The sequence below is a fragment of the Camellia sinensis genome, chromosome 8 (assembly GCF_055761805.1).
Source record: "Camellia sinensis isolate YWXY chromosome 8, ASM5576180v1, whole genome shotgun sequence".
NCBI classification, from domain to species: domain Eukaryota; kingdom Viridiplantae; phylum Streptophyta; class Magnoliopsida; order Ericales; family Theaceae; genus Camellia; species Camellia sinensis.
The window spans coordinates 193,967,323-193,994,340 of NC_138968.1; the positions used below are offsets into that span (position 1 = coordinate 193,967,323).

A 27,018-nucleotide genomic window follows, 5' to 3' on the forward strand; every position below is an offset into this window, starting at 1 on the left:
CCATGTTAAAATAGATAAAAAAAATCAAAAAGCCAAAAAATCAACCCACTTCCCAAACCAATCCAAAATACGATTTAGTGATAATTTAGACCATCTCCAATGTTGCATCAGATTCAGTATCAAATTTGAATTTGATGAAAAAAATCACTTTTTCTGTTCTAATAGTTTTACCAAATTGATATCAAACTGAGAACGAAGCAAAATTCTCACCAAACTGAGAATCTGTGTGAGCCTTCACCAATTCACTATGTTGTAACGTTGTAAGTGGGCCCACCGGTCAACCTACCGGACGTCCGGCCGATCGACCGGAAACAGATTCAAACAGTTCAAATAAATAAATTCAAACAATTCAAAAAAATAAAAAAAAAACAAAAAATATATTTGTCTTACCAGTTAACCGACCGGTTGACCCACGGAATGTCCCTTCTTTTGATGCATCATTGAAGCAATTAATATCAAATTAAAAAAATAAATCATTTCTTATTTAAATTTGATAAAAAAAAATACTGAAGCCTTAGAGCATCTCCAACGCTTAACTTCTTTTTTCATCAAATCTGATGAAAAAAATGACGATTTTTTCAATTTGATACGAGGCGCTCCAACGGTGAGCATCAAAGCAGAATTGGGGAAGTGGTCGACTGGTTTGGGCAATTTTTTTTTTTTTACCTGTTTGAACCTTTTTCGACCGGTTTGAACCTAGGGCAACTGGTTGGTTGACTGGTGTACCACTTTTAACGGTCAGTAACAGTGATTTGGTAAAATTTGTGTCTTGGTCTCAGTTTGATGTTTTGTTTGCTGAATTCTCATTTTGATATGACTTTAGTGCAACAGTTAGAGCTTGAAAAAATAAATTTTTCATCAAAATTTAAATTTAATACTGAGTTTGATTCACCGTTAGAGATGGTCTTATAGCTGCTCTTATCCAAACATAAACAAATACAGAGAACTATCTCTCTCTCTCTCTCCACACCAACTCTGCTTTTCGCGCATCTCGCTGCCCCAACACTGGTTAGATGTCTTGGACGGTGATTGTGCTGACATGTCACCCCCCCTCTCTCTCTCTCTCTCTCTCTCTCTGGTTTGCTGATATAAAATTTGTCTCCGAATCAAACTGCTTTTGAACTTTCAAACCTCTCTCTCTCTCTCTCTCTCCTGTGAACTCTCGTTCCGTTTCGATTCTGCCAGAAACCCAGTCTGTAATTCAAGATTACTGATTTAAAATTTTCTGGAAATTTGTGAGGAAAATACATGTTCTTTGCTGGAGAATTTCGAGTCGATTTGCTTGGAGACTGTAACAGTCATTTTATTGAAGTTTTCGTGTTGGGTTTTGAGAGATTCGAAAAGGGTTTTTGACTTTTTGAAAGAGTATGTGAAGATCGGTGAGGATGATCAAGATTCGTTGCTCTTTCAAAGAACCCTCTTTACCGTTTGTCACGTCGTTCTCGCTTGATTAGGGTTTTTGAGTAAGCTATCATTAGGTTTGTACTTTGTTCTGTTCTACCTTTTCAACCCCTTTTGTTTTCTCTCTCTTTTTTTCCCTTTTTAATAGCCCTTTTTTAATTGCTCATTTGTTTGCTTAATTTTTCTTGTTATCTTTAATCTAATACTTGATATTTGTTATTGATACCATGAAAAATTGAGAATTGGTCATGGGTTCAAATTGTCTAATGATCTAATGTTTGTTCATGTGAAAGTAGGATTCGAGGAGGCATTCATGAGCTGTTGAAGTGTAACAAGATTCAAAGATTATTGACCAGGTATGTATGGCCCTGTTCTTTCACTGATAAGACTTCAAATTTGATTACATTGAAACTTGTTATAGCAAATGTAAGAAAGAAATGAATGCCTCTTTATTTGTACTCTTGTTCATTATTTTTGCAACCCAGAAAAGGCAATTCAGATGCCCCCATTCTTTCGCATCTGAACTAAATCTTTTGCCTAATTGAAAAACACACATGAAATGTCATTCCAAGTAATGGCTAAATCTCTGATTGTTTCTCCTTATTTACCTTTCCTGTATTCTGAATTGTAGCACTGGAAGTTTATCTCTCGCTTTTGTACCTCCCTTGCCTAAAATATGTTATTCATTAGTTGGTTGGAATATTAGGAGAGGTCTTTCATATTGAGGAGCATAAATTTTGAGTGATTGTTTCTTTCCAAAAATATATAGGATGATTCTTCTACCTATTAAACAAAGAACCATTGTAGGATGATTCTTTTCAACTTTCTGTTAATATACTTAATGTCACCTGTAGTCAACAACTAATTGGAGAAAATTTAGAATGCTTGAACAATAAATTAAAAAAAATGGAAAAAGGAAAAATAATCTAGAGGTTTGCATCCTTCTGACAAATTTTTGGTGGAAAACTTAGTCCATGATGTTGGCCAGAAAAGTTAAAACATGTTTCCTGTTTCTTTTTGTGACATCTATGCCAAACATGAGAGATGACAAATGCAATTTGGCTAAAATTTTCACCATTTTCAATTTCGGAGTTAAAGATTGGTTTCTGAACAAGCATAAAAAGGGTGGAAAACTTCCTTCAAAATATAATTTAGCTTGTCTATCCCCTCAATTTTCTTCGTAGAGCTTTATTTCATTGGTCATTTGTTCTATATGATGCTACTTAGGATGCCATGATGATGTTCCATTTATTGCTTATTATTGGTGTGACTTGATTGCCTTGTGGATGATAGTTATATTGGAGGTTGAAGGTAGGATACTAAATGTAGTAAATAAGATCACTTTTGGATAGGGTAGATCATGAATTAGATGATTTTCATTTTCATTGACTCTGCTTTGTTACTGAAATATTGTTTCCTCTGTGCGTGTGTGTGTTCTTAATACCTGTTCCCTCAGCTCTTCCCTTATCAAATGTTCATTATACGGTATTACAAGTCTGATATGATGAGCAGTAATGTTTATATCTCAGTTTGACTTGATTCCCTTGGCAGAAACTTTTATCACTTCCAAGAATATCTTGAAACCATATCCTCCCTAAAAAAGAAAAAGAAAAAGAAAAAGAGAAGTGATGAATCAAAGATTCATTTGGTCTTATTGTTGAAGTTGAAAAATTAGTTAGAGGTACTGTTGTTTCAATTCTATGATGTCTAAACTTAAGCAAGATCAGTGAGTTTATTTCATGATGCTTTCAAGTAGAAGGGTCTGCCTTTATTCTGAAAATGATAGCTCTGAGATTTATTTCAAAGAATCTTAGCGGTGACTAGTTGCTGTGAAGGAATGATTATATGGATTGTATGGAGTAGTTAAGCACCATTAGGTATATGAGGTTATGAAGAGAAAAGGCGAAGGATGGGTTTCACACTTGCAGTGGGTGCCTTCAAGTGCATTTATTTTACATGAATTTAGTGATGTGTGTTAATCAATTATTGTTTTTGGGATAAGTATGTCCCAGATTTTGTTAAGTAGTGGAGACCTCTTTGAAGATCAACATTTTTTTTGTGCTTTTGCATGTTTTTTGTTCATGGAAATCCAATCTGATATTGGGAATTCAATGGAGAATGAATATCAATTTAATAGCTGCCAGTCTTGAAGCTGAGGGAAACTTCATGTATTCAACCTACTAATTGAATGGTAATGGAAAAGTTGTTCTGTGGGGAAGAAATTAGGTAATATGAAACCGATAGAAGTGTGATAGGCTCTTGGAAGGGTTATGGAGTTGAATAATTGATTGGGCATGTGGTTTGCGTTAAATACAATAAATAATTTTTTTTATTACTTAATCCTTAGAATGTTAAGTAGTCAGTTTTTGGAGTTTCTTCCTAAGTTGTACTCGCAGTTCAAATTCTCTATGAAACTTTTATGGGCTTGCATATCCAAGAGTGAACTTTTTTGACAATTGGGATTCCATTTGAGTGCTTCGAAGCGAGTTTGAGGTTTACTTGTATGTAGGAGGGAGTTACTGGGCTTAAGCAGCCAGTGACAAGCTTTTGAAGGACATTGGTTTTGGAGGTTTGTATATTTAGATGCCAACTTATGAATTGACCTTATTTGTTTGTGTTATACGTATTGTTTTTGTTAGTTGTTGGATCATTTTGTGGTTAATTTCATTGATTCATCTGAACATCTTTATCTTGGACATTTATTCAATGCAGTCTCTCCATAGTTTCTCTAATTCATTCCACAAACTAATATTGGTTTTATTGTTGTTTTTTTCCTTTTACCTTGGGATTTATTCTCTGTCAATCACAAAACATGTAAGGGCATTTTTTTCACTGTGGTCTTTTGTTCTGATTCTGTGAGCTTTCGTACATTTTATTAACTTGGTTGCCATGAACTATTCCCTGGCCACCCCTATTTCATGGTCTTAAGAAGTTATGTTTAGTTTCTCTGTTTACTATGTTCCAACTTCTTGTAAACTTTTTCAATTTGAAATAGTTCATCTGCAGCTCTGGACTTATGCTGCCTTTCTTTACTTTTACACACCATCATTATGTCGTATGCAAATTTTGCAGAGTTGACGTCATCTGATAAATGATGTTCTTTTGTTTGCCTTATTAGATCCTAAAGACTCAACAAAACAATAACAATAAGCATTATTGAAAATTCTCAATTCTGTGACTGAATTCCCCACCCCCCCCCCCCCCCCCCCAAAAAAAAAAAAAAAAAAAAAAAAAATGCATATGCCTTACCCTTGACAGTTTCTCAGGTACCAACCTCTTTGGTTCTTGAGCTTGACCAAGACCGAGTCTTATTTCCTTTATGTATATTTGCTTGCTTGGATAGTTTGATTCGCCCCATTTTTTTTTTTTTCCTGGGTCGAGATTTTGAGTACCCACTGTGTCCTGTATGTAGATTTCTTCTAATCATCTTATTGTAAGATTTTTGAATGTTTTGTGTAAATTCAAATTGTGTTCTAATACAAAGAATGTATTTGATTATATAGTAATCCTAACCCTAAGACTGAAAAGGAAAAGAGAACACTGCCATATATATACACAATAACTCAAAATATATACACTATCATATATATAAACCCAACCTAATATTCTCACACCCCCGCATATTTTGATTTGGAAATTACCTTCTGGCTGAAGCAACCAGTTGGATGTTTTGTTCATTTATGATAACCATTCTTTATTTGGTAATCCTTTTTCTAGATTAGCTCAAAATAGAAATGTTTCTGATTATTCTCAACAGGAGGGCTGCAGAAAAATAATTAATAAAGAAGTATGGGAGCAAAAGATCGTCTAAATGCTACCGACTCTCCTAAAGTGGTGGAGGTTGGAGAGATAGACACCAGGGCACCATTTCAATCTGTCAAGGATGCTGTCAATTTATTTGGTGAAGGCGCTTTTTCAGGGGAAAAATCTGCCATCAAGAAGGCAAAACCACATTCTGCAGAGGTATTTCTGATTTTTGTATTGTAATTGTGTAGAAAACAAATATATTATCCCTGACTGTTATTTTTTCTTATTGTGTTGGGGTGATATCAACACATCTGCTGATCCACAATTCTTGAGAAGCTTGATTATATTAGATCCGAAGGTGCCCAAATAAATTGCATTTTCGGAAGTAAAAATGCACACGACAAAGGAGTAAAAAATCACAGGACAATATCTGTACTTAAACTGCACTTATTTAGGTGCCTGCAGGGTCAGGCGGCCTAGGATGGCTTGGTTCTGTTAGGGGGAGAGAGAAGCGGATGTGGTTTTGATCTATTGTAAAATGCTTAGTCAAGTGCCTTGTACTGGTTATTCAGTGACCAGTGGTGGTTCTGTTTTAGAAAGCTATTCTTGGCTTCATCTAATTGATTTTGGAGAGTATTAATTTAATTAGTCAAGGCAATTCTGAATCCCTTTCCCTGCAGATTCAACTCGTCATTGTGAAAGTGTTGTGTGAATTATTTGAATCGAATTTTGCATGTTCTCCTCTTTTTGGTTTCATTTGAGAACTCCCTCTTTAAAGTCATTAGTGAGAAGTGATATTTTAGGTTATCATCACTAGTCAATGAGGTTTAAAACGTTGTCTGCGCACATGTGTACATGTACCTGCGCTTGTGCATGTCTACTACTCAAATTTAGAGATTTATGTTTTTACAGGCATGTGGCAACCTCAATGAATAGGAATGGCAACGGGTTGGGCCGGGGCCGGAGATTACACTCCCCGTCCCCGATCCCCGAAGGTATAAAATTTCCCGTCTCCGCCCCCGCCCCTGCCCCTGCCCCCGATCCTCGGCGGGAAACCCATCAGCCCCTACTCCCTAATAGAGATTGGGTTTCCTGACCCTAAAAAATCCTCGACGTTTTTTTTTTTTTTGAATTTTGCATATCTTATTTTATTTTTTTGAGGCAAATAAAAATAATATATATAAAAACATAATCCAACAATATCCAAACATAAACATTCAAACAACACACCACCCAAAAAAATAAAAATAAAAAAAATCCAAACACCACGTGTTTTTTGCTTTAAAAAAAAAAAAAGTATAAATTTTGCAAAGTAGCATGTACAACCAACATTATTAGCTAACTTCTAAAATCAATAGGCATCTCTCAAAAATATTCTATGGGTCCATCTCTTCAAAATAATCCATGCAACATAATATCTCGATTCTCAAATGTCCAACCAAAAAATAGTAATTTCAGTTCGGGGCGGGGGATAGGGACTGGACGGGCCGGGGTGGGGGAACCTATCATCGTCGTTGGTCTGAAAATTGTCGGGGATTTATTTTCGAATACCATCCCTTGCTCGTCGGGGGTATTTTTTAGGAAAAAACCGTTCTAATCAGAGTCGGGGGGCCAGTCCCCGTTAAGTCGGGTTCAAATTGCCATCCCTATGAATATGATGGTATATTTAAAATATAATGATGTAAAACCCAGTTCTTGGATATCCAATTGATCTAACATAAACTTTAACTAGAATTTTCATCCACAATGATGTGTCAATGGTAGTTTTGAAAATACAATGGACATCGGTGGTCAGGTGATCGGCTTTTAATTTATGACGTCATTCTTTGTATATAATTTTAGTTGTAGATTCTATTTTTATAGCACTACTCTAATGATGTTGCAAAACATTCCTTATAATTTAACTAATTGCATTCTTTGGATTATCTTTTCCCACAGCAAATCAACTATTTTCCTACACTCGGAAACGAAAATTGAAAATGTTGAATGCTTGTCCCTTAAAAAGTTGGATATTCCGTAGTGGAAAAACGGGCATGAAGAGAATAATTTTGTTGCTTGATATTCTGATCACATTCCTTAGCAGGTTAAATTATATTCGACATGTTAAATATGTAATTTAAATCAAGCTTTGCTTGAAGGTGAAAAGGAAAAAAAAAATGTCATAAAAGATTGGTTAAAATAGGTTTGTGTTGACAAGTTCTGGTGATGCTTTCAGTAATACCACTGTTAATCTTGCGCAAAAAGCACGGACACTGATATGGATGCGGACACGGAATACCACAATTTCAAAAAAATAGGGATACGGATACAGATACGGCGGGGACATGGCAATAAAATATATTCTCATGTATTTTTATTTACTATTTAGATTAATATTACATCTACAAACAATTAATATTAACAAAAACTAATTCTAATTCTATTTTTTTATTTCAAATTGGCACTTACAGTTTATATATTTTTTATGGATGATCTATTAAGTATTTAAATCTAAGAAAAAAATAATAAACATTCAACATTCATCAAAAGTACTACATAAAATTGGGGAAGTCCTAGTGTGTCCCCAAAGCATCTCTTGAAAATAAATTAATTAAATAAGGGGACACTAAATTAATTAAATAAGGGGACACACCATGGCTTGGTTTGTTTTGGTTTGGTTTAAGGGGACACACCATGTGGTGTGGTGTGTCCCATACGTGTCTCCGAAGTGTCTGTGTGTCCGACACGGATAGGGCACTTGTTTTGAAGTGTCGGTGCTTCATAGGTTTGAGGAAATGCTATTTGGAGGGGTTGGTTGTGGCATCTTCTCTCCTGCTATTGACCTAAATTAAATAATGCACAACTAATAAAGTTCTCAGAGGAGGTTGTTCGCAGAATTTTCGTTTGGTTGACCTTTTCAAAAAGCAATTTGATAGCTTCACTTAATTATTACCTTCCAATTGGTTTATATATATTTTTGTGCTTTACTGCAGAGGGTATTAGCAAAAGAAACACAGCTTCACTTGACCCAGAAAGAGTTAAATAAGCTGAAGGAGCAACTAAAGAGTGCTGAAACTACAAAAGCCCAAGCACTCATAGAGCTTGAAAAGGCTAAAAGGACAGTCGATGACCTAACCCAGAAGCTCAAAACCGTGACTGAATCAAAGGAATCGGTAATTAAGGCAACACAAGCTGCTCAGGTGAAGCAACTTGGAGAAGCAAATGGTGCTAGTCCTGCGGTAGCTAATGGTGTCCGGAAACAGGACTTGGAAAATAAAAGAGAACAGTACATGACTGCAATTACTGAACTTGATGCTGCAAAACAATTGCTGAGGCAAATCCGTCAGGATTGCGATGCAACCCTGGAAGCAAAAGCTGCCGCCTTCAAGCAAGCAGAAGAAGCTGAGCATGCAGCCAAAGCAAATGCGGAGAAAGTTGGCGAGCTTTCAAAGGAAATTGCTGCTGTACAGGAATCGATTGGGCTGGTGAATCTTGCAACAATGCAAGCCCAGCAAGAACAAGCGAAGATATTTGCTGAGAAAGATATTCAGAAGCAGTCGTATAAAGCTATCCTTGAAGAATCATCGAAGAAATTGCTTGCTTTGAAGACACAGTTCGATCCTGAAGTCACCAAAAATCTTGAGGCCCAGCTTGCTGAAGCAGCAACTGAGATTGGAGTGTTGCAAAAAGAGATGGAAAATGCAAAGGCTTCGGATCTTGATTCTGTCAGAGTTGTCACTTCAGAGCTGGGTGATGCTAAGGGGTCACTTCATAAAGTTGCTGAAGAGGAAAGCTCGCTTCGAAGCTTGGTGGAGTCCCTTAAGCTGGAGCTTGAGAATGTGAAGAGAGAGCATTCTGAACTAAAGGAGAAGGAAGCAGAAACGGAATCCATTGCTGGGAATCTGCACGTCAAGCTCCGGAAAAGCAAGTCCGAGCTTGAAGCAGCCATTGCTGAAGAATCCAAAGTCAGAGGTAATTTTGAAGAAATGATCTCAACCCTCCACCAGTTGTCATCAGAAAGTGAAAATGCAAGATGCGAAGCTGAGGAGATGAAGAAGAAAGCTGACAAGTTGAACAATGAAGCAGAAGCCACCAAAACTGCTCTGGAAGAAGCAGAGAAGCAGCTAAAAGTTGCATTGGAGGAGGCTGAAGAGGCAAAAGCAGCCGAGACAAGGGCTCTTGATCAGATTAAAATCTTGTCTGAGAGAACTAATGCAGCACGTGCCTCGACTTCTGAGTCTGGTGCCCAGATCACAATCTCAAGAGAAGAGTTCGAGGCACTGAGCCGGAAAGTTGAGGAATCTGACAAATTGGCTGAAATGAAAGTGGCTGCTGCAATAGCGCAGGTAGAAGCTGTGAAAGCAAGTGAAAATGAGGCAGTCAAGAGGTTGGAGGCGACTCAGAAGGAGATTGATGATATGAAAGCTGCGACTCAGGATGCCTTGAAGAGCGCAGAGATGGCGGAGGCGGCAAAGAAGGCGGTGGAAGGAGAGCTCCGAAGGTGGCGCGAACGAGAGCAAAAGAAGGCGGCGGAAGCGGCATCTCGGATTCTTGCAGAGAGGGAGATGTCAACAGAAGCGTCCCCCCGCAACTACCGGATTCAAAATCAAAAGCAGAATCCACCAGAGAAAGTCATGGTTGCCCAAAAGTTGGAAAAACAGAATACTTCTGTATCCAAAAAGGTGCTTTTACCTAATCTCAGTGGCATCTTCCACAGGAAGAAGAATCAAATTGAGGGCGGATCACCGTCTTATCTTCCTGGTGAGAGGCCCATGTGATGCGTGCTTTTGGAGAAAAAAAAATTCGTGCAAGTGAATGAGAGAAGAATGTTTATGATTTGGGCTTGTACATTTGAGACCAGTGGAATTAAGTTTCTGTTATTTTTGCTTGCTTTGGGTAGTAGGTATATTGAAAGCAAATGGTAGGAGTAGGAAGAGTGAGTGAGTTTGTATGATCCAGCAACAAAGCTAGAGACAATTGCTTGGAGATTTCAGTACAAATGATTTATTTTCTGCTCTCTCTTGTTTTCTCTGCAAAATAAAGCTGCAGTCCTTTAGTTATGGTTGCATAAGCGATCGACAAAGACCAACTACCAGCATGCTGAAGTGTGAAACATCCAGCTTTGTCGCGTTTTAGGACACATAACTTTACTGTCATTGAACTTAGAACAAGCTCGGTTTCATTGGAGTCCCAGAAGACTTGTGAAATCAGCATCCCCCCATGGATGAATAGTTGGTAAAATTTTCTGTTGTTGGATCCTGTTTCTATCTTTTTGCTGTGGAGAACCTAGATGATGGTTTTTGTTTTTTTGAACCATTTGAGTTCTTTCAAATCATGCATTCTTCTAGATACATACTGAACCTATTTTTCAAACTTGTGTTGCTTTATAAACTATTTTGAAAAGGCTAAACTACTTAATTTTTTGTAAAAAATTTTCGAAGTTGAGTTGTAACTTTACAAAATAATGGCAGTTTGAAAAATGAATTCAAAACAATTTGCATTTAGAAAATATGATTTGAAACAAAAATAATCATGAACTCCTATTTCATTTAATTTTTATATTTCAATATAAATTATCTATACAAAAAAATTAAATTAATCTGATAAACATGATTACATTATATTATCATGATCATCAACAACAACAATAATAATAAAAAAATGTGAGACTAACTAATCATGGAATGATTGGTGGCCAATCATAAGAGAAAAACTAGTAATAGTCATTATGTGACCTCTCAATGCCTCCGTTTAAAAAGTGGGTTGACTTTTTGATTTTTTTAGTTATTTTAGTCTGGATTAAAAAATTTGATTTGGGAAAAGCTTTTTAGTTTTTTAAATTTTTTTAACTTTTTTTGTGAGAAAAGAGTAATGATTATGGATTGGATGTGATGTTTATTTGTTGTGACTAAAATAACTTATTTTGTCTTTTGTAACTATTTTAGTCAGAAACCAACTTGCCAAACAACACCAATGTCTGACTAAAAATGTTTTATTTGATCAAAATTGTCATCCACACCGGGAATGAATGGTATATATTAGTGACATGAGATGTTGAGCCAGACATGTGAATAGCTTTGACACACACAACCCCCCCCCCCCCACAAAAAAAAAACACCATAGTAGAATGTCCCCTGATTGACACGTGTCCGCTCAGGTCATCACACTAATTGACCAAAGTCCACCAAAACACAAGTCACAGCCAAACCAACACTTCCACACTCTCTCTCTCGTGGAAAAAAAATCGTCTCTCTGTGTGATTTTGTCGAACACTTGAATGGCAAGCAATAGGGATGAGCCTCTGACATTCATGAACCCATCATCAACATCGTCCCCAATCGCAGTCTCCGACGGAGACAGTTTCCTTCTCGACCCTAATTCCCAAATTGGGAGTGCCTCTGGAAGCTTCAATAATGAGGGTTTTCTCGTCCTCGACGGCGGCGGCGACCTCGAGTTTGGGTTCTTTCGGACTGAATTCCGGCAGAGCCCACTGGTTGGGACCGTAGACTACTACGATCGCCATTTGTTTCTGTGCTATAAGAACCCTCAAGTGTGGCCTCCTCGCATCGAGGCCGCTGAGTCCGATCGACTGCCCAGGCTTCTCTCCGCTGCTCTCATGGCTAAGAAGGGTGATATGAAGAAACAGGTTTGTGGGTTCTCTTTCTTGGACTAAATTCTTTTGTGGGTTTGGTTTAATATATAGTGATTTGAACTGGGTTTGTGTTGTTTTAGTGAATTGTTTATGTTTTTGGATGATTTTGGGATGTCGATTGTGGAGATTTTGAAGGAAACAGGTTTGTGGGTTCTCTTTGTTGGATTAATTATTTCTGCGGGTTTGGTTGAATATATAGTGATTCGAAATGGGTTTGTGTTGTTTTAGTGAATTGTTTATGTTTTTGGATGATTTTGGGATGTGGATTGTGGAGATTTTGAAGGATATTGAGTAGGTTTTGTGATTGAGTTTGGGCCGTTTAGGGTTCGTTCACAGAAGTTTATGTTTTTCAATGTTCATAGGTGCTCTCATTCTCTCTATATATAGTGTTTGTTTCGTTTCCTGGGGCTAGGGTTTTAAGGTTGTGTTCTCAGGTGCACGAAGATTGGGACTGAGCAACTAAAATTTGGGATGCTTATATGGTCTTGCTAAAGTTGGATTTAGTTCCTAGCCTGCTTAATTTCATCGTCGTATCCTTATTATAGTTGAAACCAAAATCTCCTTTTTCCTGTTCTTTTGATCCACAAAGGTTTATAACATTGTAAAGGAACTACAATGGGGCTTTGTCAGGACATTTATGTCCTTAGTGTGATATAAATGTTCAATATGTAGGGATCTATGAGTGATGAAGGTATTTATGTTCTGTGATTTTTGGAAACTATGTGAAGTAACAGGTTATTAGCACTTGGTTGTATTGTCCATGTTCCATGATATTTTAAGCTTATCAAGATTTATTGGTCATGAATAACTATAGTCAAACAAACTTCTCTCAACGGTTTGCATAAATTAATTATTGTTGAACTGGTGAAGCACAAAAATTTTGTGGTCTTTAGAATTTTTAGCACTTATCCTACTTCTAATAGTTTGCTTTCAGTTTATTTGGTCAACAATGCTGCTTTGATCTTGAAATCGAGTGTATTTGTATGTGTTTGCTTTACTTCTTACTATCATATTTGTGTAATACAGCATACAGTTTTCTTACATTGTTTTCCCCATTTTTCTCAAGACCCGGTTAACAATATGTGAGGGGCGTGATGGAACTGAGACGTCGAATGGTGATGTTTTAATCTTTCCTGACATGATCAGATACAGGTCAAATTGCAGTCTTTCTTCATTACTTTTTGGATGCTCTTCGCAATCTTGTTTTTCCTTCCCATTGTTTGACTGTGATTTTTGCATAAAATGCAGGAGATTGACACACTTTGATATTGACACATTTGTTGAGGAAGTGCTTGTGAAAGATGGTGAATGGCCACCTGGAACTCCTGAAGCACTACGGGGCTTCTATATCTTTGTGTGTGCTCATGGGACCAGGGATCGACGTTGTGGTGTTTGTGGACCTGCTGTGATTACTAGATTCAAAGAAGAGATTGAATCATATGGCCTTCAAAGTAAAGTTTCTGTCAGCCCGTGCTCACACATCGGGGAGCATAAGTATGCAGGAAATGTGATTATTTTTGGAGCAAAAATCGGTGGAGAAGTTACTGGTCATTGGTAAGGATGTAACTCTTTTTTTGATTGTATATTTGCTGGACTAATGCTTTCATCATCTTCTTTGATATGATGAGTAAAGTGTAAGTGGATCTTTTCTTTCTTCGTAGATCACATTTTAAATATAAACAATTCTTGAGCCATTTTGATTTAATATTCTTTAGGTATGGGTATGTTACCCCAGATGATGTACCTCTCTTGCTTGAACAGCATATTGGGAAAGGAGAGATTGTAGATTGGCTTTGGAGGTAATTTTCCTTTTTTTTTTTTTTTTGGAAACTTTAGAAAGTGGTCAGCATTAGAGTGGTTTGATTCATGAAGTTTTTGAATAATAGGATCTTGGCAGAAGTTCTGTTGGCACCTCCAACTAGAATGATGGGAAATACAGCTCTATTATAATTTGAGCAAAAGAGAAATTGAAAATTTGGGATGTTCAAGTCATGTATGAGTATTAGCACAACAAATTTCTTACCCCATTTTCGGTTGTGAGGTGTGGGAGATTTCAGAGTATTGCCCAAAAGTTAAATGTCCGGTCAGAAATTTGTAAGCTTATGAAGAAGAGTTGTCAAAATGTTTTGAATGATCTTCAATTTATAGATATACTTTTCCCTAACCCATGTTGGGAGTCCAAGAATAATACATAAGAAATGGGAATCTCTTTATGAGGAATTTCATTATCCTTTGTGAGAACATGTTAAGATCTTAAACTTTTTGGCCCAAGTGTTAGTTGTATGAGCCTAACATCATTAAATTTGTAACCGGTGATTGGTTTTTTAATTTTAAAATTATTTAAGTACCCATTTTCTATGAAATTGTGTTGTCCTTGAATAACTTATTGCCTTTATTGGTTATCATAAATTCAAGTATTACAACAGTAATTTGAAATTTTTTGAGGATGAGAAGTCAGTATAGTAATTCTTTCTTTATTTTGGATAATCAAAGCATAAATTTTATGTCGTAATCTTTATTGTTAAAATATATTTCATATTCTTGAATGATTTACTTGTTTTCTACTTATAATCAGCTTTATAATTATGATTGTCAAATTTCTTTTGTATTCTAAAGTTTTGATTGTCATGGGAACGTAAATAAGAATACTCACTATATGAGGGTACTTCATTTTTAAACAAGCGCACACGTTATTCCCAGTATCAAAAGTACATGTCAAACTTGCGACACTGATAGGCCCTCGAACAAATTCACCCCAGTGTGTCTCCCATATGATGAGATTTTGCCCAGGCTATTTGTACAACTCGTATGGCTGATATTAGTAGCGGCTCAGGAGGTATCAACATAGAGGTCTCCAGGTGGCGGCCTGAGATGCACATTTATAGTAATTTTGTTGAACATTCACATGCCCTTTCTAGCACTCATAAACACAGATAAACGCATGGTTCATTCTTTTCTTTTCTTTTTTATTTAATGAGTCTCACTCTGTATTCATTCAACTTATGAATCCTAACATCAGGGGACAGATGGGTTTATCAGAAGAAGACCAGAAAACATCCCAGGAATTAAGGCTTCAACTAAACAAAGAGGCCAATGTTGGAAGCAGCTCAAAAGAGCCAACACAAACAAATGAGATCAGCAGTGCTGTGTGTGGATCTCAAGTTGCAGGTATGGGTTGTTTCCGGGCAAATGGAAACTCCCCCTGTTGTCAGAATCCTTCTGTACCCGAAAAGATAGATGATGCTAATCTTAACAAGAGGGAGGCAAAGTTGACAGCTGAAAAGAAGAGCACCAAAAGACAAATTTCCCGGAAGAATAGTGGTAAAGCAGCTAGCACTCGCAGGATGTGCACTATGCCAACATGGTTAGAGAGCTGGGAGCGCGAGGATACCTATGCAGCTCTTGCTGTTATTGGTGCTGCCATGTCAGTTGCTGTTGCATATAATTGTTACAAACAGTTGAGGTAAATACTTGATGTTAAATGCATCTCCAGAAAGATCTCGCAGATTTTAAGGAGGGAAGGATGTGAACCATCACATATATATATATATATATGTTAGGATAGTGGGTTTCTGTTTGTTTCCAATGCATCCATGATCTCTAAATGTGGATTTCTTCTATGTATATGAATTTTTCTGGTCTCCAATATTTGAAGTTCATTCTCCACATTAGATATGCATTTGTTTGTTGCAGGATACATTGGTTTGTATTACCAACCTGAATCAAAGTATGGATCATTTTGGCTTTGTCAAAAAATGCTTTGCTGTCAAGTGCTGTAAATGGTACATCATTCAAGAGCATTGCCTCATCACAAAATGAGTTGCCACAATGGGTTTAGTCAGTCTTTACTTTTTTATCATATTTCTGATCATGAAATAAACGATAACAGTGCACTGTTTATTTAGACGGAATTTTTTTTTTTTTTGGCGTTTAGTATAACAAAAATAAAAGTCAAGAAAACTTTCTGTCATCAATGAAAAACAAGCTGTTGAGAAGACTTCTCTTCTTCTTGGAAGAGTCTTCCTCACCAGAACTGTTCATACAACCAGAGTCACAGATGTCAAAGAAGCAGAGTCCATTGTTTGAACTCATAAACTGGATTGCCACATGCATCAAAAGAGTTTAATTTCTGTAGTGAAAACCAGAGACGTTGTATCTTATTTCTTAAAGGAAACCACCATAGAACCATCTTGCATTTGGATGAAAATAGGATTAGATCACTTTCATTTCAGCAAGTGAAACTAATTTTTAAACATCATATCATTGAATAAGTGATTAATACATTCTTGGTCAACAACAATACAATTATCTAACCACCCTAGGTAGCAATGTCAGATCAGAGCTAACAAATCTGCATCGAGCTGACACAAGGCATTGCTATTACATCCCTAAATTAAAACCCTCCTCATCCAACAGCAGCAGTTATTGTGTAGTTTGGCGAGCAATGTGCTACTCCATATCAGGTGCAGCTGCAGATACAGCCATCAGATTCAGAAATAGTAATTTTCTGTGAGCTTTCAATCACCATTGATACTCAGGTCATGTAGTGAGTTGGACATCCCATTCTGATCCCCAAGCCTATGGAACTCGGATTCTATAGTTTCAGCAATTTTGGCATCTTCTGGGTTTGGTTCAGGAAAATCCACATGGAATGAGCCTTGCTTGATTGGTGCCTCCCTAACCACAGCCCGTTGCTTGACATAAATATAGAGCTGTTCATGGAAGGGATGATCCAATGAGAAACAATTATCCATGGTTCCATTTCTAGAATGCCGAGATGATCCAGATCCTTCTCTTTTACAAAAATGTGGAAGAGATTCATAATCCATTATCTGCATCCAAGTAGCGAAACAACATCAAAGGTACGACATATATATAAGAAGAAAACATAGGTCCAGCCCAATCCAGTCCACTTATATTAGTGGTCTTCTGACCGTTTGGTTCCCCAGAAACTTGTGGAAAAGAAAAGAAGAGGTAAAATCTGATTTTATTATTATGTTTTTTTTTTCAACATAGTTCTTGCCCATTTTATTGTCAATAAGCAACATTTTGATAGATTTTGAAAAACTAGAACCTGCTTTTGCACTTGCCAAGCTTAACATGTAAGTTTAGAATTGAATGGCTCATTACGGTCTGACAGAGGCAGCTACCAATGACAATCAACCACATATAAAAGACAAATGCATATGCAAAAAGATTAGATATGGAAAAGCCTTGGGTGAGCTAGAAACCTGTTCTTCGCATTGGACTCTATTAAGGGACATCTAATTCTGATGCCTTAAATATACTCTACTGCCACACACTATTCACCAGTAATAGTTTCTGCTACTATTTTAAGATCATCTCATTCACCACTATTGCTTTTACCATAAATTAGGGAGGAACCATTAGCTTTATAAAACAACATTGCGTAAGATCTGGGGTTTCTACAAGTATCATGCTGTATAGAAGTGGGCATGTACATCGTGAAGAAAGAAGACAGTTTCAACACAAATACAATGAATAATGCACCAGTGGAAAGCAAAAACTGGCCACAAAACCAGGATGATTAAGGTTTCCATACCTTCAACAACTCATCTCTCCCACAACCTGGCAGGACCTGAACTTTCTTCCTCGTTCTTTCTTGCAAAAGAGGCCTCACAACCTGCCAAAGTCAAAGTTTATTAACAAAGATGAACAGTTGACATCTTTTGTTAAAGATGAAGATAAAAGCAAACCTTCCAGCATGCTGAAAATATGTATGGTGCATTAACAATGTAATATGTATCTGTCTTCTCCGGATAGTTCAGGTCATCAATGGTAGATATAACGGTCAATAGCTGAAAGCAAACATAAAAGTGTGAATATGTGTTCCCAAGGAACAAACTGCATGAAAAAAATAAATTTGTGACAACTTAATGGGTTTATATCATTTGGTATCAAAGCTAGCCACCATGTCAAGTATGGGATTAAACACAACTACGCAAGTATGATTAGATAGGTGTGGCTTTGCAGTTTAAGCCACAAAAGGGGTGACCTATAGGCCACATCAGTTTAACAAAGGCCAGCCATGTGCATATAAACCTCTTGGGCATCCTCTCCTAGCAAGCCGGTTTTCAATGGTGAGTTCTACCTACGGGGTTTATATCAGAGAGAGTTGACTTTGGATTTATTGATCCAGAGGCAAAAGTCGGGGAGAAAGATGTTATTGTGTTTGTGAAATATTGTTTTTAACCCCACAGTAAGTAGTACATGAAACCACAAGATCAATTGAAAAATCAAAAAAAAGTTAATTTCAGGTCTCCAGATAACTCTGAAAAAAAAATACCACGTACTTTGCCAATAAAATTGAATATTTAATGAGCACTAGGAGAGTTGATCACGGAAACTTTCCCCGACAAATGAGAAATACCTTAATTTGGTTTAGTGCTGAAAGCTTTAAACCAGTCATATCCAGAACCTTCACACATGTACCAATATGCCGTCCAAACTTCATTGATGCAAATGGCTACAACCAAACAATTAGTTAGGCTACAAGAGAAGCTATAATCACAATATATGGTTAAGCAAGCCCAAGTCTGCAGGAATCATACTCACCAATATTACACGGTCCCTATATTCGTTCATTTGGATGTGTGACTGAACATAGTAGTGAATCTAAAATACAAAACAAATAAACAATTAACCACTGTAGAATAGAAAATGCATTTCATTATGAGCAAAATTGCATAAATGAACCAAGCTGCAATGAATTTTTCATGCATGATTGACTTCATGCATTAGCAAATCATCATGCCCCATTCATAGAAGTATGGAACAAATCAATCCTTGATGATGCTGAAGTTAATATCAAAATCAAGACAGCTGGGAAAGAAAAAATAATCACATCCGTACAGATGCTTTGTCATAGGTGCTGAGCCCCACACCAACAGCAACGACAGGGAGACCCTGGAAAATTTTACCAAGTAAAAAAAGAAAGAATGAGCAGCAGAACATCATGATCACCATGCAATAGTTCTTGTTTATTAAGATCACAATAAGAGCAACTTCACTTTCACTGGTAAGGCCAAACAAAATTTGAGTCCTGGACCGATTTAATTGGCATTTAAAGGAAATGATTTTTATTAAGCGAATACCTCTTTTGAGTAACCTGACACTCCTACTAGCTGTGAATCGCGCACTGCTCTGTACAATTCAGTAGGGATAATTGGTTTCTGCATAGAGGACCCATTAAAATTAGTGATGAAGTACATCATTAATGACCCAGTGAGATCTGTCTTATGAACATGATTTAAATTAAAATGTGAACTACCATGATCTTCTAAAATCAATACCATTTTCAATGTTATAAATCTTGATGAGTTGAGAATAGTGTTACAGTTTTTAACTTCAATGTAAGTCGATACAACTTCCATGAATAATTTAAGTTCAAGAATCAGTGTGGCCAGAGTTCAAAAGGAAATGAACTTTGATAGTCTTGGCTAATAATGGAACCTACTTACGTTCTGGGTGCCAAGCACCCTCACAATAAAGACCTGAGGCACAAACATGAATTTTATGGACACATTAAGTTGTGCCCTTATGTAGGCCACTAGATTTGTTGCAAGGTTTTCAAGCTAATAATTTAGATGCAACAGATAATGTTATCTGAAGTAGTTTCATTAAAATCTTTTTTCAAGCCCCACCATGCAAAAGCAAAGCAATGAAGATTGTAGGAGAGGTCAGCATATACAATTCTGATATTCATGAAAAGATCGATCTCAAGTATGGGCTCACCACATTAAATTCCATAATTTAAAGCAGAACATCTTGCATTAGCATTGTGAAACAATTGAATCGTAAATCAACACGCAAACACTGCCTAGTCTGCTTAAAGATTAATATAATAATCTGCTACAGCAAAGGATGCTTAGCTGGTTTTCAAATAACAATAAAAACTCACCGCCAATATATTGTCAATCTCATTTTGCATCCTCCAGTTTAAACAGTCAAGCAGCTGAGACAGTTTAGTATAATCAGTGAGAAATGGAGATAACTTCATAAATAATGTTCTAAAACAACAATTAATCTCAAAATTTCAACTGAAATTAAATGCATCTAACCATTTTATGGGCTTTGGAAACATTCCCTTCCCTAGCTTTGAGAAATCGCACCAGAGTTTCTTTTGGAAATCCTTGATGCATATTCTGCAAATCAAGACAAAACTCATAGTTGTTTTCTGTTTATGCAATGATGTAACAAACATAGACTTTACAACTGATCCAAGGAAATTGACACCAACAAGATTTTTCTTCCTATTTTCTTATGCCATTAACCAGTTGTAGTCTGCACGCATGCAGCAGAACATGAAAAGCATAGTAAGTGCACTCTTTGCTTCATTCCAAACTAAAAAGTAAACCAATTTTTTTTGTATAACATGTTATACAAAACCTTGAATTATGCACAATTTAGTAGTTCTTACGAATTCTGAAATTACGACAACATGTGCACTCTGCCCTCTCATAGCCCAGGATGCCCTAAGGACCTAGTTTTTCGATTTCTTTCTTTGCCCGAACATGTTAATTTGATTTTGAATCCTGATGCTATCAATTCCCGAATACTCACCATTTTACTTTGTTTAAAAGTCTCAAATCTTAATATCAATAAACTTTTCTTTCTTAAATAGGAAAAGGATTGACCAGCTTGCAAAGAAACTATAAGCCAAAAAACATAAGGAATATAGATAAGCTCTAGAGGTCTAACTGACCTAAAAATTTAGTTTCCAGTATGGAATGAGTCAATCATCCACTTTGGTATCTTATTGAACAAAAATGGTGATATTGTTCCTCCGTTGATCAAGAATTTTGATTTTTGGGAAGTATCATGATCATCCAATAAGAAGGCTTTCCATTTTTTCAAATGAACGATTTGAAGACCTATTGATTCTAACAACTGATTGCAGAGTTGATCATTCGGAAATTTCAATGAGCTAATAATAGAGATTCACTTTCCATCTTCAAGGGTAGCATTATGAACATTGATCCATGCAAAATTTAAAAGGGTTAAAAGGGTCTTTCAGACTTGGAATGTGGCATTAAAAAAATCCTGGTTAATCCAAATTTAGGAATCAAAGAAACTTAACATAATACTAAATTATTAAGCCTAATCCCACAACTTAAATGAAAATAAATAAATAAAAAAGGATTTATTAACCAGCACAATCAGTATAACTAAACCCACACACAAAAAAATTAAAGAACAAAAGAGATCAGACCCAAGATCAAGTTGTAACCCAGATCACCAACTCATCAGATGTTTAGATGTTCATACTATAAATGACAGATCTGGTAGTTCACAACTGATAACACACTTGAAATGCATAAGTACCTTGAAGGAAATCTTAAGTGGCTCATCAACTGCAACAACAAAGACAATAGGGTAAATGTAAGGACGGTTTTGGAGATCAATAAGAAAAAAAATTGAATCAAATCAAAGATTGTGAAGTAAAGGTTATGAGAAGCTGACTTTGCTCCATCAAAGTCTGAAGCTGCTCGACCATATCTTCGGTTATGATCACCATTTTTGCTCACAGCAAATTACCAGTGAGTTCCGACCCAGAATGTGAATTTCTGATCCTCCCCCTCTTGCAGAGAGTGAACAATATTTGAGGAGAGAGAGAGAGAGAGAGAGAGCAAAATAGACTCTTGAAAACGAAAACTCTTCTGCCTTTTCAAATGTGTTGCTAATGGTGGAAAAAAAGAAATGTACGTATTTGAAATCAAAAGGTAAAGGCAGTCTTGCGTGAAATTTTATATGATATTTATGATAAATAGGCTCCAACTAGTGTTAATATGGTATTGAATATTAAAATCAAAAGGTAAATGCAAGTCTTGAGTGATATTTTATATGATATTTATGATAAATAGGCTCCAAAGTGTGTTAATATGGTTTTGGGTTTCACTATATTTTACATGTATTAATGAAAATAATAGCAATTTAAGAAGGTAGTTTATTTATGAAGAGCTTTTTTCTTAACGATAGTTTTCTATAAAGAGTTAAATAGGAAATGCTAAGTAGGTAGCTTTGTACTTGTTAAAAATAAATAAATCAATGTGTTTGGTTTTAATTTTTTGAAAATTAAATTTTTTTATTTTTTCGTATTTTTTTATTTTTGGTGAATATTTTTAAAATTTTAAGTATTTTTTTATATTTTTTTAGATGCACCTTACTTATATGTATAATAAAATATTTGTAAAAAAATATTTTAAAAGATTAATAAATACACAAAAATATAAAAAATATATACCTACTATATTTTTGAAATTTTTGCTATTTAGTGAATTTTTTTTAAAAAAAATTCACACATATTATACTTTTTAAGTATATTTATGCTAGGTATATTTAAAAATTAAAAAAAAATACTTAAAATATTAAAAAAAATTCAGTGAAAACAAAAATAAATAAATAAATAAATAAAAAGTGAAATTTTTTGAAAAGTGAATTTTGGAAATCAAAACCAAACAAATAGATTACTATTCAGATTCAAAAGTTATATCCACTTTTTAGACTCAGTAATATGTGAAGAAAATCTAATTATTAACCAATCATCTTTTTAAGGAGAAAATTCGTCTAACATTTCTCTCCAACTTTTAGTAATGGGAGAGGTTCACAATAAATTTTTTTATAGTCTAAGGTCCCTCATCCACACCTACATATAACACCCACTCTCTCATTCTTTTTCATCTCTTTTCTTACACCAAACAACTCCTCTCTCTCTCTCCCTTCTTCGTCCGCAGCATTGTTCAAAGCTTCATTGGCATTGACTACAACGGAGGAATTCGCACTAGCAAGATTTATAAAGCTTTGCCGATGGAGATCGTCAATTTATATGAAGATTCCTAGTAGTGCTTTATACAACAAGATTTATATGAAGCAGAGCACTAGTCCTCATTGTTGTTCCTCCGATCACTGTTCCTCCGATGAAGATTCCTCCGTTGACAAATATCACTATCCTCGAAGGACAAATATCAAGAAGCAGAGCACTAGTAAGATTTATAAAGCATTATAGCAGGTATGAAAGCAGAAACAAAATGCATCAGTTACATATCCACAAGTACATTCTTGTTTCTTCTTCATTGTCTTTATTGTTGATCTCAATAAACTAAATCTTAAAATCTTCATACAACATTTAATGAAAAAATCCACATAAAAAGATGTATTCGGGAGCTGTGAACATGGATTCAGCAAAGAAGGTGTTTGATGAAATGTCAATGAGAGAATTTTTGTTATTCAACGAAGAAGGTATTTGATTTTTTGTTATACTCAATTTTCTCTAGTTTAAAATCGTGAACAAACACAATTTCTCTAGTTTGATTAAAATTTCTCTGGTTTGGTTAAAACAATTTCTCTAATTTAAAATCATTGTGTTAAAATTTCTCTGGTTTAGTTAAAACAATTTTCTCTAGTTTAAAATTGTGAACACACACAGAGAAATTTGTGAACAAAGTCAGAGGAATTCTCTGTGAATAGAGTCAGAGAAATTTCAATTCTATGTGAACAACGCCAGAAAAATTTATGAACAAAGCTGGGACCATGAATTTGTTTAGTAACTTGCTACTGTGGATCTTTGGCAGGGCTTCATCTGAAGGGTTCAACTCATTTCTTTCGATATTTAGAGGCGTGTGAGATCAAGACGGCCAAGTTTATCCAAATCTAGTCAGGTCGGAAAATCATACAACACAAAATGCTCACTAAAGATTGGAATGTTGGTTGGTCCTTGTATTTTTTGAATATTTAATTCTAATGTCATTGTAAAGGGTTTTGTAGAAATATTAGTTTATACATAAATTGTTGCATAAACTGGATATGAAATAATGGTCAACAACAACAGTATTGTAATAAACAGAAGTTAAAATAAGAAAAGGAAAAGGAAAAGGAAAAAAATTTCTCTAGCTTCAACTCAGAGAAATTTCAATTTTCTCTTATTTGAACCCAGAGAAATTTGGTGTTAGTGATGTGTAAAATTTTCTATGTGATGTGTCTAGAGAATTTTGGTGTTGGAAATGTGTAAAATTTCTCTGTGATGTGTCCAGAGAAATTTGGTGTGTATGATGTGTAAAATTTTCTCTGTGATGTGTCTAGAGAAATTTGAAATTTTCTCAGTGATGTGTCCAGAAAAATTTTCTGGATCGAATTTTCTTTGGGTCGAATTTTCTCTAGGTCGATGTTGAGGGACCTTAGACATTATGAAAATATTGAGTGTCCTTTATGCTATAAAATCTTAATACCAAGGATCTTAAAAAAAATCTCCCTTCTTAAGGCTATAAAGTGATTCTAAAAAGTGAATTTATATATTATTTAAAAAAAAAATCACTCTCATAAAAAAATATTGAGAATTTAATGGAATTTAGAAATGACGAGGTTTGTACTTATTAAAAAAGAAAAAGAATAAGCCCATTCTCTTTAATATTGTGAATTAAATGGAGGTGGAATTTGGCATATCTATCTATATCTATATTATGTATTAAAGAAAATAAAATTTCTAATGAGAAAAGTTTGGTAAAACTCAAAACTCTCCTATTATTTTTCTATAATTCTTATTTTTAAATAATTAAAAAATATTCTATTGACTAATTTTTATTGAATTATTAAAAAAATCTTAGTATTTCTTGATTTATACATTTTAAAAGGAAAGTTAATTAATTAATTTATAAATTTAAAAGAAAAGTTAACTAATCAATTTTATTATTTTTTTAAAAAAAATCTGCCGTACTTTACACATTTCAAAAGGAAAGTTAAATTAATCCATTTAGAAATTTGAAAAGAAAAGTTAACTAATCAGTTTTAAATTTTTAAAAAAAAAATCTTCTAGCTTTTATTAAATCATTTAAAAAAAAATTGGTATCCCTTGATTTGCACATTTTAAAAGGAAAGTTAATTAATCTATTTATAAATTTAAATTTAGAAATTTGAAAAGGAAAATTAATTAATCATTTTTAAAAAAAAATTATTGAATCATTTAAAAAAAAATCTTATTATGTCTTGATTTACATATTTTTAAAAGAAAGTTAATTAATCTATTTAAAATTTTAAATTTAGAAATTTGAAAAGGATCAGTTTTAAAATTTAAATTTTTGTAACACTAAAATATATGAATCAATTCACATATTCCATTGTTTATTTCTCTTGATGTTTAATTTTTTAAATATTTTAAAAAATCTTTTACCACATTATGAATTGTGTTTAAGAAAAGATTTAATTGGTAAAAATCTTCTCTTATGTGTAACTCTGATAAAAATGAATAAAATTTAATTGATTATAAATCATTTTTACTATATAATTTAAATAAATTTTATATTATTATTTTAATTTATAAACTAATTTTTGATTATTTATTTATACTTGTGTATAGTACGAGTAATATACTACTATATATATTAAGCAAAATAGAGTTTCTAACGAGGAAGTTTCTAAAGCCTCTAACTCCTCATCCTAAAATTGTTACTTTTTTATTTTAAAATTATTTAAAAAAAAAAACAATATTGGCTATTAATTATTATACTATAATTTATAAAATTTGAAAAGGAAATATAAAACTTTTACTTTTTACCTAACTTTCCCCCATTCCATATTTTGTTCAATTTTAAAACCCTACAACATTACAATTTCAATACATCAATTTTTCCCTAAAACATTATTGCAATTCCCTAAGAAGCTATTTAGTATCATTTCTCACTTCATACCATAAGAACAAATCATAGCAAGGGGGAAAAAAAACACTATGAAGAGAAAAACTGTGAAATGTGATTATTATTGAAATTATCATCATCTTCTTCTATCTTATATTTCTCTTGATATAACTTAATGCCTACTCAATCTTTTGCCACATTATGAATTGTGTTTCACTTTTTTTAGCAACGTGTAAAGTTGCTAATGAATTGAAATATGTAACTAAGCGATTAACTTTTACACTTTTTATTTATTTGTTTTGACTTTTTTTTTTTCTTTATATTTTTTTTTTAGTGTTGTATGAATTGTAACATAAAAAATGTGAATACACGTATGTAATAAAGCATTCAATTTTTAAACACTTTCGATTTATTTGTTTTGATTTATTTTTTTATTTATTTTTATTTTTATTTTTTTGTTGTAGAGGTTGTATGAATTGCAATATGAGCTATGATTTGTGCTCAAACGACTTCCTATGTTGTTACCCAATAACTTTTAGCGTGAAAAATATTTTCTTTAGCAATTTTTCTTAAATTTACTTGGTATTTTTTTTATGTAGTGTTTATATTTGATTTTTTTTAAGGATCATTGTAGAAACTCCTAATTTAAACTTCGGTAATTACTATTTTTGTACAAACTTATATTGCATGAATGGTTTGTTGAATGCAATTTTAGTATTTTTTTTATTTTTATTTTTAGAATGAAATTTCTGGAGAACAAAATTAATGCATCTGTCAATTTTTTAAAAAGTCACTTTTTTGTTATTGAGAAAAATTCAAGTAAGGTTAATTTTGTTTTATTTTTTGTCTTTTATTTATATTCTTTTTTTTTTCTTCAACTTTTCAGATTCTTCTTCAACAAAAGGACCTCAAAATAGGGGGAAAAAATAATGTGGATTTATTTATTATAATTGAAGGGAAGAAAAATTAGGAAAAATGGTAACGTTTTAAACAATTGCCAAATAAGGTGGATGCTCATATTTTCTATTTTTGTTATAAAAATATTTAAAGCGGTAAATTACACTGACACCTCCTGAGTTTTATATTTATTACAGTTTCCTTCTCACGTTTTGAAAATTACATCTCCTTCCGTGAGATTTAAAGTTTCATTACAGATTCCATCCCTCAGTAATTTAATTTTTTTAAATACCAATTTTGCCCTCACTAGGTAAATTACATTAACACCCCTCACATTTTAGAAATTACAATCCCCTCCCTAAGTTTAAAAGTAGCATTACCAATTGCCCCCTCGGTTAGTATTAGTTGGAAAAAAAATTAATTGAAAAAAAAATTGTTAGTAAAATTTTTAAATTTTTAATTAAAAACCAACATAAACTCATTTTTTGAATTTACTTTTTTTCTCAAATTTACAAACTGAGACAACCATTTATAAACCAAAAAAATTATCAAACAAGTTTTTTATGACAGTTTTTTAAATTTTTATAAATATAAATTGAAAACTGAAAACGAAATGGTTACCAAACAAGATTTAGATGATAAAAATGTCATAAAATTAACAAATAATTTAATAAGTTACCAACGTAAGAAATGACT

The 27,018-nt window shown here is 34.1% G+C and overlaps 3 protein-coding genes across 7 annotated transcripts; 2 read left to right on the forward strand and 1 right to left on the reverse strand.

The window, feature by feature from the left end:
• The first annotated feature begins 920 nt into the window (after positions 1 to 920).
• On the forward strand, positions 921 to 10,144 carry LOC114303105 (WEB family protein At5g55860). Of its 5 annotated transcripts, none has more exons than XM_028248269.2 (4): positions 921 to 1,463; positions 1,695 to 1,757; positions 5,159 to 5,364; positions 8,121 to 10,144. In XM_028248269.2, exons 3-4 carry the CDS (start codon positions 5,191 to 5,193, stop codon positions 9,903 to 9,905), a joined length of 1,959 nt encoding a protein of 652 aa, XP_028104070.2. In that variant the 5' UTR covers positions 921 to 1,463; positions 1,695 to 1,757; positions 5,159 to 5,190; the 3' UTR covers positions 9,906 to 10,144. The 5 variants fall into 5 exon arrangements, with proteins under 5 accessions (XP_028104070.2, XP_028104056.2, XP_028104063.2 ...); XM_028248255.2 differs by having other exon boundaries at positions 925 to 1,463; positions 1,698 to 1,757; XM_028248262.2 differs by having other exon boundaries at positions 931 to 1,478; positions 1,698 to 1,757.
• Positions 10,145 to 11,192: 1,048 nt separating this feature from the next.
• Positions 11,193 to 15,683, forward strand: LOC114303132 (uncharacterized). Its single transcript, XM_028248285.2, has 5 exons — positions 11,193 to 11,773; positions 12,846 to 12,931; positions 13,028 to 13,333; positions 13,495 to 13,578; positions 14,799 to 15,683. The coding sequence occupies exons 1-5, from the start codon at positions 11,405 to 11,407 to the stop codon at positions 15,244 to 15,246; spliced, it is 1,293 nt and encodes a 430-aa protein (XP_028104086.2). The 5' UTR covers positions 11,193 to 11,404; the 3' UTR covers positions 15,247 to 15,683.
• Positions 15,684 to 15,974: 291 nt separating this feature from the next.
• LOC114303147 (phosphatidylinositol/phosphatidylcholine transfer protein SFH2-like) lies at positions 15,975 to 21,620 on the reverse strand. Its single transcript, XM_082884883.1, has 11 exons — positions 21,263 to 21,620; positions 21,125 to 21,153; positions 19,861 to 19,944; positions 19,701 to 19,754; positions 18,895 to 18,972; positions 18,653 to 18,706; positions 18,356 to 18,415; positions 18,171 to 18,266; positions 17,497 to 17,598; positions 17,343 to 17,423; positions 15,975 to 16,611 (listed from the first exon to the last, which is right to left on the reverse strand). The coding sequence occupies exons 1-11, from the start codon at positions 21,315 to 21,317 to the stop codon at positions 16,297 to 16,299; spliced, it is 1,008 nt and encodes a 335-aa protein (XP_082741009.1). The 5' UTR covers positions 21,318 to 21,620; the 3' UTR covers positions 15,975 to 16,296.
• Between the last annotated feature and the right edge of the window lie 5,398 nt (positions 21,621 to 27,018).